General features: G+C 40.1%; 3 protein-coding genes across 4 annotated transcripts; all 3 read right to left on the bottom strand.

The window, feature by feature from the left end:
- Positions 1-481: 481 nt before the first annotated feature.
- On the bottom strand, positions 482-1,969 carry tmsb4x (thymosin beta 4 X-linked). The gene is made up of 3 exons (XM_040147650.1): positions 1,845-1,969; positions 995-1,107; positions 482-901 (listed from the first exon to the last, which is right to left on the bottom strand). The coding sequence occupies exons 2-3, from the start codon at positions 1,092-1,094 to the stop codon at positions 870-872; spliced, it is 132 nt and encodes a 43-aa protein (XP_040003584.1). The 5' UTR covers positions 1,095-1,107; positions 1,845-1,969; the 3' UTR covers positions 482-869.
- Positions 1,970-2,682: 713 nt separating this feature from the next.
- On the bottom strand, positions 2,683-7,849 carry LOC120801539 (toll-like receptor 8). Its single transcript, XM_040148652.1, has 2 exons — positions 7,598-7,849; positions 2,683-6,011 (listed from the first exon to the last, which is right to left on the bottom strand). Exons 1-2 carry the CDS (start codon positions 7,598-7,600, stop codon positions 2,928-2,930), a joined length of 3,087 nt encoding a protein of 1,028 aa, XP_040004586.1. The 5' UTR covers positions 7,601-7,849; the 3' UTR covers positions 2,683-2,927.
- Positions 7,850-8,174: 325 nt separating this feature from the next.
- On the bottom strand, positions 8,175-11,735 carry tlr7 (toll-like receptor 7). 2 transcript variants are annotated; one of them, XM_040148852.1, is made up of 2 exons: positions 11,647-11,735; positions 8,175-11,342 (listed from the first exon to the last, which is right to left on the bottom strand). In XM_040148852.1, the coding sequence occupies exons 1-2, from the start codon at positions 11,659-11,661 to the stop codon at positions 8,175-8,177; spliced, it is 3,183 nt and encodes a 1,060-aa protein (XP_040004786.1). In that variant the 5' UTR covers positions 11,662-11,735. The 2 variants fall into 2 exon arrangements, with proteins under 2 accessions (XP_040004786.1, XP_040004787.1); XM_040148853.1 differs by having other exon boundaries at positions 8,175-11,318; positions 11,647-11,661.
- Positions 11,736-13,636: the final 1,901 nt, after the last annotated feature.

The following is a 13,636-nucleotide window of genomic DNA, read 5'->3' as shown; positions in this document are numbered from 1 at the left end:
AAACTTTCCTCTTTGCAGCTTCACAGTGGGAAGCTGCAATAAGCTACAGCTTGAGAAAGTAGGGTGGGGCTGGGGATGTGCTCCTGCTCAGGGTTAGCTGAGCATCGGCCTCGTGTAGCAGTAAGGAAGGAATAGTTAGGGGCACTGTACAGGAAGAGGTGGGACTGCATGGCTTGTCTAATGCCAAGTAAGGCAATGTTGGGAGAAGTGCGTGTGAGTTATGGAGACATCCTTAGGATGGTTCATCTAGACTCACTCAAGGATGTGAGCAAATGCTATGGCGGGCTTTAGTCATACCTGTGGAATTTAATTTCCACAGGACATTTGTTTGACATTGTCGACAAGACAAAAGCTAGAACAACAAAGTTCTGTATGTCAAATAGAGTCTGTATGCAAGTGTTCTTAGAGCCCTGGATGGCTAAGTAAGAGATCCTACAGGTTTCTTAAAAATAAATAAAAAAATACAATAAGGGACACCATCAATTTACATTTTTTATTTTGCATATTTAACAAACTTGTTCATTCCAGTTTTTACAAAAAGAAACACTGCTTGCTTTGTGAGCAGTCACAGGTGGCCAGAGCAGGGCTACAAATCAAAGTGTAGTTCCCTCAGTTGTTTCATGACACACCTGGTGATTCAGCCACAGCAAAACGGATGACCGGGAACCCACGCCGACATTGACCCACACTTCCTTTGGGTACAGAGGGACATCTAGGCAAGCAGGTGGTGTGCGGTTGTACAGCCATTGTTTTGTCAATTAGTGAGTACTGCAACTTGGAATACATGTTGGAATATGTTGAGAAAAAAAAAGAAAAAAAAGAAAAAAGCCAAGGCTTGTGGAATGTACAGTGCACAGGAGGACCCGTCTTCATGATGACTCTGTCTTCTCCTGTTCGATGGCTGCAAGGAAAGTTTGCACCATTAGTTCCAAAATGGTTGCCCCACCATACCCACTAAATGCTCTGGATTAAGTTAACTGGGAACAGAACATACTCTCTTTGGTTGGCAGTGTGTTCTTCTCTTGAGTCTCGGTCTTCTTCAGCTTCGTCTTGTCGAAGGTGGTGACTTCTGTGACGTCAGGTTTGTCAGCCATGTTTGCGGTGGCTCTGGAGCAGAAGAAACCAGAACACTTTTGTAGTTATGTTCGTCTTTTATATAAAATAAAATATAAAATTAAAAAAACCCTTTGCACATAGGAGACTTTAGAAGTCTAAAATCAAGAGCCCGTAAGGCTTTTTACAAATTGTAAAAAACCAGGGGGTGAGAACGACAGTGACATTTGCCTAAACCCCGCCTCAGGCGTCCATCAGCGCCCGATTTGAGAAAAGCTTTGTGTCAGTGAATGTGTGCAGCTGAGGGACCACCGCCCTTTTAAGCAATCAAGTAATCTAGACGAGCAGGCTGGCTCCAACTCATGCCAAGCCCCCTTCTGAACAAATAACCCCGAGATTCCATGCAGAGCACACGTACCGAATATTAGATTCAACATGCTGAGCCAAATGGATTAGGCTAACTGACAAAGCATGCAGCATTTTTTTTTGTCGTTTCATAGACCACAAAATTGACGCTATGCTTTTGAGTACCTCTGTAGCAATTACTCGTCAAAAACGGGGCAAACAGTCGGTACTTCCTTATTCATGCCGTTAGCTTTGTTAGCTTTAACACGTCTTGCGCAGCTGACACCGTTCGGCGCTGAGCCAGGACAATGTGGGGCGACGAGCAGAAATTTAATAAACCCATGACCCGTGACTAAGCCATTCAACAGCCAGGCTAAACGAAAAAGCGGGCTCGAAATAAAACCCACCCCCCGCATGCGATTAAACGGTAACGGTAACACACTCACCAGGCTTCTGGTCAGAGAGACGACTGGACGAAGGTCTGGTTGGCGCAGCAGCAGAGTGATGGCTCCGGCGTCAATCACGGTATAAATAGTGCGCATTATGCAAATAATCCCCCCGACGTCACGCCCACTGTGTCTAGACCCAATGTAGGTTTGGCAAAAGTCGGGGCATTTGCTCGAGCAAAAAATAAAATTAATAAATAAAATAAAATAAAAAATAAATAAATTGCATTTAGTAAGACCCGCTGTACCAGATTAGGTGAGTGAGACCATCCCCCTAGGTTTCTCCTCTCCCTATAGAAAGCTTGGGTGTCATCATAGCGGCTCCAGGTGTTTGTTCATGGCACGAAGCGAACAAAATGTAGGCTACAAAGTGGTTATTGACTGGGACAATAAGTTTAGGTTCGACCTGCACAGAGGCCCCCCCCCCCCCTTTCAAAACTGTAGCAGTGACGACACCGTGCGGACAACCCAAGCAATGACCAGGACGTGATGCAATGGGGAAACTCGCGGAAGGCCAGAGAATAGATAGGGACGTACGGGGGAGAGCGTGCAGGCAAACGCGCAATTGTGGACTCACGATTTCTAACGCTGCGGAGCAACTAGGATGTGTACATCTTGCCAGTTTCTGTTTTTTTTTAATTCAGAAAATAATTTAGCGTTGACTTCAAACTAGCAGCAAACGCTTGCAGTGGAGGAGCATGCGGTGCATTAGTAACAGTAAAAGCAGTAAAATTCCCTTTTGTAGGTAAATAACCTAGAAATATTTTCTAGGTTAGATGGAGATGAGATAACAGTTTGAAACATTTACATATACAACGTGGCACAGATTTGACAGTGATTGATTTATTTAAATGCTGTAATATATACAAGAGATTCAGTATCATTGTAGCTGTATCAGCAAAACCTATGAGATCACGTCTTTAGGTGACCTTTATTATGTCCCAGGTAGAGTGATAAAAGTTGTGACGGACCAAAACAGTATTGCTATAGAACAATGGTTTCATAACAAGCTCTAGATGTTATTGTCCACATAATAAATTTATAAATGATTCCCAGACAGTCATCACTGATCATTATCCTGCTTCACCGGCTGGTGAAGTACTTTGAATACGTCTTGCTGTACATCACCTGATTGTCTACTCTGACGACACTCCTCAGGTTTTGCCAAAACCAGGGCTCTGCGGCCGCCGTTCTCGGCCACTCTACAACACTTTTCCCACACAGCCTCCTCCTCAGGTGTAGGAAGTGGGAGTGCTGCAGGACGGGCTCTAGCATCAGCAGCACAATCACGTCCACATTTTCATCCAGCAGTCTTTGGTGGGCCAGATACATTGCAAGCTTGAAAACCCCGGTCTTAACATAGCCCTCCGTTAAGACAAACAGGGTCTTGCGACTGTATTGGATGCTCTGAGTGAGATTGTCAACCAGCGGGACTCCTGGTGGCCAATCCCTCTCCCCCAGACACAAAGGAAGATGCTTCTCTCCTTCCTCTTCCAGTTTTACCCGCAGATTTTTCAACACCCACTCAGAGACATGTGGATCTCTGGTGTCATAGGTAACAAAGGCATCATAAACACTATCTGGTGAGTTCAAGGATCTGTATCCCTTCAACTTAGCTTTCATATAGTGTATTACATAGGAAGCATCCCAGTAAAATAAGTGAGCAACAGTTACCACAAACATAAAAGCAATAATGAAGGAAGCTGTGAGACTGTAGATCAGGAATGCCTTACTGTCATTTACACACTGGTTAATGTCAAAGCGTATCAGCGCTTGACCCCTCTGGTTTGCCGGTGTGTCACATGTCACCTCTGTGGTCAGTCTCGGGATCTTTACGTCGCTGTTTTCAATCCACAGAATGAAATCCAATGAATCACAGGTACATTGGAACGGGTTTCTCTGCAAGAACAATGTCCGAATCGGATTATCAGGTCTCGACTGGAAGGTAGATTGATTGATGGTGGTCAGTTTGTTGTAGCTAAGGCTAAGAGTCTTAAGGCTTTTAGGACCCTTTATAAATCCATTGTCCAAGTGGAAAATGTTGTTATGACTCAGGTCAAGGAAAGTCAAAGTTTGAGTGATGTTTGAGTTTATACCTTTCACCTCAGATAAAGAATTGAAGCTCAGGTCTAAAATTTGAAGTTGATGGAACCACTTCAGTGTGTCCCAGTCAAAATCAGTGAGCAAGTTATGGCTTATTCGTAGTTTGGTCAGGTTACGTGGCAAATATTTATAAACATCGACCGGAATCTTTGTAATCTGGTTTTGGGATATATCTAAAAATGTCAAATTAGTAAGATTAGTAAAAAGCATGTTGTATGAGCCATCTCTTTCTTTCCATAGAGTCCCAAGATAATTATTTGTAAACTGAAGTTCTGTTAATGATCTGCTGTACATCTGTTTTGTTGTTAATGTGGAGATGGCATTATGACTCATATTCAGCACTCTCAGGTGTGGCAGATTTTTTGTGAAGTTTAAATTATGCGTGATCCCGTATGCTTTAAAGTAGTGCGCATTGTAACTGAGGTCTAGTACCTGGAGTTTCTGTAGCTCTTTGAAGGCGTTGTCATAGGCCAGATCGATCTTATTGAATGACAGGTCCAGGTATGTCAGATTAGGCAGCAAGGAGAACTCTGTGCCATTGAGTGCTGCTGAAAATCCATTACCTGAGAGGTTGAGACATGCAATATTTCCATAGCCATCGAATTGTTTTGGAGAAATGAAGAACAGATTATTTGAGCTGAGGATTAGCACTCGACCAGAGTCAAAGCACTCTTTCTTGATTAAGCTGTGTGATATCTCATAAGCGAAGTCCTTTGGATGGGGTTTTATGAAAGGTGAAATAGAAAGGTCCGACCTCTGATTTAATCCGTCACTTGGATGTGGGGGACTGTTCACCGGAATAGGATACAGCCTGTTTTCCGCAAGATATATCATTTTCAGGTGGGGGAATTTGCTGAATATGGTGGAATCAGTGTGAATAATGAAGTTAGTCCCTAAATTCAGTGCCGACAGATTTTTGAGCTGGTACAGCGGTCTGAGTGTGTCCGGTCCAATATTCTGGAAGACCAAACCCTGCAAATGCAAAGTTCTCAGTGAAACGAGATGTGAAAACTGTTGTGAAAGATTTAATGTTGTAGGGTAGAACTTGAGAGCAAAGTTGAAAGAGAGATCCATTTTTTCTAGCTTGGGAAGGTATGTTAGAAATGTTGCCTCCTGAGTAATTGCTTGTAGCAAGAAGTTAAATGACAGGAACAGTTGTTTAAGCTTGTTCAGCCTCTTAAACCAGGAGGGTTTCAGATGGTCCAGTGAGTTTCCTCCCAGGTGCAGTATCTCAAGCTGTGTTAGATTGTGAAATGCGTCAGGATGTATGCCAAGAGAAACGTTTTGGCAAGGGACACAGGGATATGGAGCATTTTGACATCTTGGACAGTTCCCTTGTATTTTTAGGATTTTTAAATTATGTAGCCCAAGGAAATCCTCCTCAGATATGTAGTGTATTTGGTTAGAACCCAACTTTAACATGCTTAATGATCGAGGTAATCCTTTGGGAACATTGGTTAAGTTGTTAAAGGACAAATCCAGACCCTGCAGTTTGGTCATAACTGCAAAAGTGCCTTCCACAACAGTCACAGATTTCTTACAAGGATTCCACGTGTAGCAGTTTTTGGATATCCACAGATGAGTCACGTTTGTTAAGCCAGCAAAGCTCATGTTATCTAACAACATCTTGTTATTGTTCAGCTCAAGAATTTCCACACTGAGAGGGAGATTTCTGGGAATATTACTCAGACAGTTGCCAGTCAGTTTCAGATGATTCAGTTTTGTCAGGTTTTTGAAGGCATTCGCATCAATGATCAGTTCTTTGTTCTTGTTTGCCCAGCTGAGGTTGAGTTTGGTCAGATTCCGCAGATGAGACAATGAATTCACAGGAATATGCTTAATGTAATTTTCTGACAAGATGAGCTCAGTTGCATTACCAGTTATCCCGAGAGGTACTTTATCCAAATGACGCCCTTTACAGTCAAATATGATGTTAGAGGTATTGTCGGCTGTGACGTCACAAGGGAACTGTGGTAACATCCACGCAGGTTTACATGAAGCTGGCTGGATCTCATAACGGCAATACAGACAGAACAGCAGCAAATGCATCCAACATCTGACGGTCTGGAGATAAACAATAAAATTAGTCAAGTGAATTAACTTGTAATATAGTATGTCATACATTTTGTGCTGTGTTAAAGGATAGGTACACATTTTTTTTCTTGTCTGAAAGCAATGGTCAGGTACCCATATGAACCTTGAAACAGTTTTTGCGTGCTGTAGTCTTCTCTCCTGTTCATACTGGAAATTAATTGATCTCTTCCTAATGTGCTTCCAAATTAAGTTGTGGGGACAAAATCCACAGTCTTTCAGAACACCTAAATTTTTCCAGCTGCTATTTAAATTTGTATAATTCAGTGTCTCACTGTTTCTGTAAATAAAGCACTGAAAAAAAAAAAAATGTTGGATATTTTAAAAACAAGGAATCCTGCAATCTTCTTGTTGAACTAAATTTAATCTAAATTTTTGACTCATTCTTTTTTCAACAGAAAATGGAAATCAAATATTGTTCCAAACACGTCGTTTAAGATTTTACTTATTGGACTTGAACTGCATAAATTTCAATAAAACCTGGAAAAATGGGGGTGTTCTAAAACTTACGGCTGGTATTGCGTGTGCCAAAATTCATTCCAAAGTTTATCTGAAGTTATCGTCAGCCAGTCTGAGTTAGTCATATCAAATGGATATTTTCCAAAGTTACAGTCTGAACAGCGTGCTAGGGAGGAATGATTACAGCAAGCAAAACCCGTGTTTTGCTATTGTCATATGTGCACTTGACATTTGTTTTAATTTGTTGGAATTGCTTTTCAGAGTGGCACCGCCTCTATCCAGCAGGTGGCAGTAGTTTGTAAGTGAAATAACACTAAGGTGGAAAAGCTACTCTTGGTATTTTGTTAGTATTATAAATTACATAAACCTCTTAACCAGAGACAATATAATGTTTGCTGAACAAAGGCTATTGCATTGTGGCCACAAGTTACATTTGTTAGATAATGGTAAGTGCTAAAAGATACTGAAACAATGGCAAAAATAGAGAAAAGTCATAAAGTCTGTGATCTGTGAACTCAGTAATATCAAATACACAACAATACTTATTTGCTAACATTACCTAACATTAGAAACCATAAACTACTGGTCATAACACACCAAATAAGCCTGTAACAGCAGAACCCCTGAGTCTACTGAACCAGGCAGAGGTTGGTTTTCAGGCTTATGAATTCAACTTTTTTTTAATTTGTAAGTAAACAAATGTGTTATTTCTTGTTCCAAAAGATACAGAGTCTCATGTTAACATCTGGTTTCCCCTTTATTTCCCCATAAGTGGGTGTAAGGTACCATGATATGGTACCATTTTTCTCCAGACAATGGCGAGGAAACTTTAATGTGCTGTAATTATTCTTGAACATTCGTTTATCAAAAAATGCAAAACAGTTTTCAATGCATAATGTGAACAGTCTAAGTTTTAAGAGTCAAATATATTCATGCTGTTGGTACGAGTATTATCAAAAGTTATAAAGTTCTTAGTGCAGAATCATAGAAGCACAAAATCATTAAAGATCCAATTAAAAATTAAGTAGATAAATCTATTCTCTGCTATACATAAAGCAGTGCTTAAAAAGTACAGAGAAACTTGTATTAATAAAACTCACCATTGTGCATGTATTTTATTAATCTCTTGTGATCCTTGAATGACAACTTTGAAAACAGGCGGCACTTTGGAATCCTTCAGGTAAAATCTAACATGAACTGTTCGTAAAAACTATGCTTGCTTCGTGTGCCATCAAGCCATCACAAGTCAGAATGGCCTTCTTAATCTCTGTTTTCTTCATTTTTAATAAACAGTATTCATTTGACAAATCCTCCTGTTGCTGAAGTCAAACAAAAGCAACAAACTGACTGGTTCACACAACAAGACAGTCTCTCAAACAGAAGTGGTATATGAAATGAAGAAGTACATCTGTTGCATTTCCCCTTTTCATGTTATGCTGGCATGTATTTGTCATCTCAAATAAAATGGAAAATTATAATCCTTGGATGGAAAAGAGTGCCAGCCAGTTCTAGTAAATATTAAATTAAAATTAGCACAAGGTAATTCATTATATTAATACAATAATTTTCTTTTGTTTACATTTAAATGGTGAGGTATTCACACATTAATACACAGAAGTACATTCAGAACAATCTGAAATTAAAAAAGGAACAAAGTATTACAGTCTGTTGTTGTAATTACAGTGTCTCTTTGAAGAGATTGTTGTATTGTTTGTGACTTTCAGTTGCCAATACACTTCTCAAGCTGAACCAGAAGTATGGCTGGGCTTGAGGGTTTGTTGGCCACTCCAGCACAGACCGTTTATACAGTCTTTTCCGCAGTCTCAGGTACTTTGAATTGCAAGGTACATGCTCCAGGAAGATCAGTACAATAACGTCATTTTTTTCATCCATCAGCCTTTGGTTGGCCATGTAGAAAGCTGTCTTGAAGTTGCCACTTTTAATATATTTGTTTGTGAGAATGAACAAGGTCCTCCTGCTCCTGTGGATGCTCTGGGAGAGGTTGTCAATCAGGGGACATCCAGGGATCCAGTCCCGTTCCTCTAGACACAGTTTAAAACAATGGCCTCCGTGGTCCTCCAGATGAACGCACATTTCTTTCATCACCCACTCTGACATGGCAGGATCCTCCTTATCATATATGACAAAGGCATCATAGACAGAGCTCTGGGAGTAAAGACGGTCATAGCCTTTGAGCTTGGCCCTGCAGAAGTGGTAGATGTACCAGACGTCCCACAGGAAGAGATGGCTGGAGATGGACAGGGTGAGGAAGCTGAGGACGAGGGAAGTCATGAGGGTGTAGAGGATGATTGACAGGTAGTTGTGCTGGCAGGCCAAAAGGTCCACTGAGATTACAGGATGACCTCTTTGTGCCCCTGGTGCGGCACAGGTCACGTCTGTGGCCAGTCTGGGGATGGTCACCTTGGTGCTGTTGAGCCATGTTACAAACCAAGTGGCATTGCAAGCGCACATGAATCTGTTTTTGTGCAGAAGCAGCATGTCCATCTGATTAACAACATCATCTGGAAAGCTGGATTTTTCAATGTGCTGTATGTGATTAAAACTAAGATCTAGATATTTTAAGTTGTAAGCATCCTTGAGGAAATCTTGTGCGAGTTGTAGGATTTGGTTTTTATGTAAAATTAGTTTCTTGAGAGATTTGGTACAGTCTGATAACATTGGAACAGTATCTAAACTATTTCCACTGAGATCTAAGACTTGCAAAGAATGTAGAAGTTGTAGTTTCTTCCAAGCAAAGGATTTTAGTTTGTTATTTTTGATATACAGCTCGGACAGCTTGTCTGGCAGACTGCTGAACACTTGGTCTGGAATGAAATTGAGGTTGTTATGTGAGATGTCAAGGACTGTCAGATTAAGTAATTTCTTGAAATAATTGACATATCTGGTGTCACCATCTCGCCACAACATATCTAACCGGTTATCCCTGAACTCTAACCTCTCTAGAGATTGACTCTCCAGCTCTGTGTTAGTGGAAGTAGAGATTTTGTTGTGGTTCATCAGCAAAATCTTGAGATTCTTTAAATTTCTAGTGAAATTAAGCATATGAGTCAAGCCCTCAGATTCAAAATAATGGTTGTTGTTACTTATATCCAGGACAACCAGACTTTTCAGCTCTTGAAATGCAGTGGAGTAGAGCAGGTCCAGGCGATTCAAGGAGAAGTCCAGATATTGCAAATTACTCAGATAGGTAAATTCAGAGCCGTTCAGACTCTGACTCATTGCATTTCCAGACAGATTGAGGCACCTCAGCTCTCTGAGATTTAAAAATCTTGAATGCAAGAAGAATATGTTATTTCTACTGACATCCAGGGTTTTGCCAAACTGGCTGCATTCTCTTTTAACAAACGATGCAACAACTCCAAGTTCTTTGTCTTTGTATTTGCAGCTGCGTGCATATTCATCATAGCTGAAGTAATGAATCTCTCTCACTTCCTTACTTTGGTACTGAGCAGCAGCTGACATTGGAGACCAGTACAAGGGCTCTCCTCCAGAGAAACCAAAAGCATCTTGGCCATCAGAGGGGGAAGATATTTTGTTGTCAGACAGACTAATTATTTTAAAGCTTTTTAATTCCATCAGAATACTAAGGTTTGTCATTTTAATGAAGTTTGTACCCAGATCTAGAACCTCCAGGTTTGAGAGAGGTTTTAAAGGAGCAATACTCTCTGGTTTTAGCTGCTGAAATACAAAACCCTTTAGTCTGAGAATTTTAAGGGATTTGAGGGAGGAGAAACTGCAACTCAGTGTCAGTGTTTGAGGATACCGCTGAAGCTCATAGTTAAATGAGAGATCCAGCTCTTCCAATTTGCCCAGGAAATGTGGGAATTTGGTGTCTCCTATCTCTCTTGCCAAAAAGTTTGATGAGAGATCAAGCACTCTCAGCTCTGTTGTGTTGGTAAACCACTCAGATGGCACATATGTCAGAGAGTTGCTGTGCAAGCGGAGTGTCTTTAGTTTTGTTAACCTATTGAAAGCTGTTTTGCTGATTTTTAGCGGTGAATTTCCTGGGCATGGGTTGCATGGGAAAGGGGCATTGTAACACCGAGGACAGTTTCCACTAATATCTAGAATCTCAAGATTAGTTAAGTTCTTGAAATCCTCATCAGTGACTTCTTGAATATTATTGTTGTAGAGATACAGCTCCTTCAGACTTGTGGGTAGTTGGTGTGGAATAAAAGATAAGTTATTTGATTTAAGAGATAAGAATGTTAAACTGTCGAGCTGTGAAAATGCACCAATCTCGATATCATAGGACACATTACAGGGGTTACGATAATAGCAGTTTTGACCAAGGTAAAGAATCTCAACATTCCTGAGCTCAGAGAGGTTTGCTTTAGAAATATAATATATGTTATTCACTTCCAAACTCAGCAGGACCAGATTTGAAGGCAGGCCTTTAGGTATACTGTTGAGCTGATTGCCATCTAGATACAGCGCGCGTAGATTCCTCAGGCTGGTAAAGGTGTTTTCCTCTATCGTCACACTCTCAGTGCACATCCGATCTTTGGGGCCGACTTTGACAGGCACACAGTTGCACCTCATGTCAATCTCAGTCAGGTTCTCCAGACCCTGGAAGGAGGAGGAGTTTAATTTTGGAATATGGTTGATGGTGAGCGTCAGGTTGGTAGCGTCTCTGGGGATGCCTGGGGGGATTCCTCTGAGGCTTCTCTCAGTGCAGTCCACTTTCACCTCACTCCCGTTGTTGGACTCACTAACATCACATGGCAGAGTTTTTGGGTAAGAAATGCTAGCTGTCGATGTGCAGAGACAACACCACAAGGCCAGCAGTGCCACACACATCTGTGCAGAAACACAGGTGTTTCTCTGAGAAATGAGCGCAGGTAGAAAGCAATAATACAGTTACATTCTTGAGACAACACAATCATATTACACATGTCAAGCATTCAGCAGGACATTCAGTATTATTTATGAATTATTGAAAATGAATGCAAGGAATGCACAGCATATTTTACTTCATAATACAACCAGGAATTGGTACCAGCTAACGTTTCATTTTCTACTTATTGTGGTTTACAGCCCTTCTGATCAAATCTAACATGCCATTTCAGGATATATGAATGCAATTTTAACACTTCACAGTATATCAACAAAGATAACTGATACTCACCAGTTGGAAGAGCATTTTTCACATGAGAGATTGAAAAGAGATCCTGCTATTAGTCCTGTTGTCAAGTTGTGCACTGAAATAAGAGTAACAATTATGATCAGCTCTAGGTAATGAGATGAAAGTACCAGGTGACTGGGTTAGACCATTGTGTCTATAATTAGCAAGCATCACTTCCCTTTTGTCAAAATCCACACACATCCAAATCTTTAACCTTCTACCATAACTGTTTGATAACAATTGACTGATTGCTGTTTGTTTTGTAATAGTGCATACATGTGTTTTATGGTAAGATCTTTATGAATATGCTTCCTTAGGAATAGAAAGATCAAGGATTATAGCCCCTTGCATTATCAGTGAAAAGAGCCGTTTCATTTCTGGTTAGCCTGCAGGGGAAAGCGAAACCCATGCTTGGGTTTAGGTTTACCAGCTTACATGTTAAACATGCTATTCTTGCACCTGGCAGAATCTCCTTCTAGAATCTGAGGCTGCTTTGTGGCTACACGGCTGAGTAACATTTGCTCTCACTCTGTTGGCTTGGGCCACACAGTATGTATGTATGTGTGGGCCATTATTTGAGTCCAAATGCAAAAATAGATACTGTAATTTTAAAAAAACAACAAAAAAATCAGCCTCTTGCACAGTAAAAAGGCATTTTAGCTTTTTAGCCATGCTAGCCACATGGGTCTAGGCATGGCATTGTTGGTCTGTCAGTAGATCCACCACTTTGGTACAGACTGAAATATGAATCCCAATTACTTTGGTGATCCCCTGAATTTTCCTCTAGTGTCAAAACTTGAATATTTTCAGTACTTTGGTTCATGACCAAGTAGCGGCAACCAAAGACATTGCCATCAGCCTCATCTGTACTTTGTATTTTATGCTAACTAGCAAATGTCAGCATGCTGACATGCTAAACTGAGACGGGGAACATGGTGAACATTACATGCTAAACATCAGCATTTTAGCATGCTAACGCTAGCATTTAGCTCAAAGCACAACTGTGCCCAAATACAGCCTCACAGAGCAGCTAGCATGGCTGTAGACTCGCTTTACTCAGGTACATATGCCTCATGCAACATTTGCTTGACTACTGCCACACATAACATTGTACAAACAGTCTCTCAAGCCCCCTAAGTGAAATGGGCCATCATCATCATTAATGCAAAAAGAATTACCACCACTCAGGCATAAGTAAATGGTAAAATAATGAATTATTAAACATAGTTATACAACTAAACATGGGTCAAGCAACTTTTCTGCATGAATAATGCAATTTTAGGAGCAAAAATGTACAGTCTAGAAAAGTCACTCTGTCAGCTTCTGTTATTATCTTTTAATGCTTCAGAGATCAACTGAAATGAGACTTAAAGATTGCATGTACCACTGCAAAATTAAATAGCACTGTGTGAGAGGTCGGTAGTAAACAGAACTACACAAAAGACAAAATAGACAAAAATCCTTTGAGATAAGAGTTTTTAAAAGTTTTAATCTTTTTAATGATGTTGACAAAAAATAACAGGAAAGTACTCAGTGCTCATGTGTACAGAATTCATTAAATTAAGGTGAATCCAGCAAATGAAAAAGTCATGTGTTACTTTTATTTGATCACATCTTGTCCTGTGCAATGATTTGTCTAGAGCGCTATATAGTTTGTTTTCTCCAACATAATATATATGTTGACAATTTATAAACAAGGTATTAATAAGGTTGTAATTTCTACATGTTAAGCCCCTAATATAACCAATAGATCATTAAAATAATCCCTATTTTGTAATATTAGATAATATACTTTAGAGGAGGGTTGTATGCTTCATCATAGAGACTTTAATATAATCTATTTAAAACTTTAATGATACATATAATTTTATTTTTACTTTACATAATAAAATATTGTATACACAAGGCAAGGTTTTTTTTCACAGCAGTTCACATTGGTTGTTAAACCCATGTCTCTTATGTATGGCTTTAAAATCAATAATCAAGACAAAAT

The sequence above is a fragment of the Xiphias gladius genome, chromosome 16 (assembly GCF_016859285.1).
Source record: "Xiphias gladius isolate SHS-SW01 ecotype Sanya breed wild chromosome 16, ASM1685928v1, whole genome shotgun sequence".
NCBI lineage: Eukaryota > Metazoa > Chordata > Actinopteri > Istiophoriformes > Xiphiidae > Xiphias > Xiphias gladius.
Note: the sequence above shows the minus strand (reverse complement) of the source record. Positions and strands in the feature narration are given on the sequence as shown.

Coding starts and splice junctions, on each gene's coding strand:
- tmsb4x (XM_040147650.1), bottom strand. CDS start 1,094: ATGGCTGACAAACCTGACGTCACAGAAGTCACCACCTTCGACAAGACG. Junction 902..994: donor CACACTGCCAACCAAAGAGA/GTATGTTCTGTT, acceptor CTTTCCTTGCAG/CCATCGAACAGGAGAAGACA.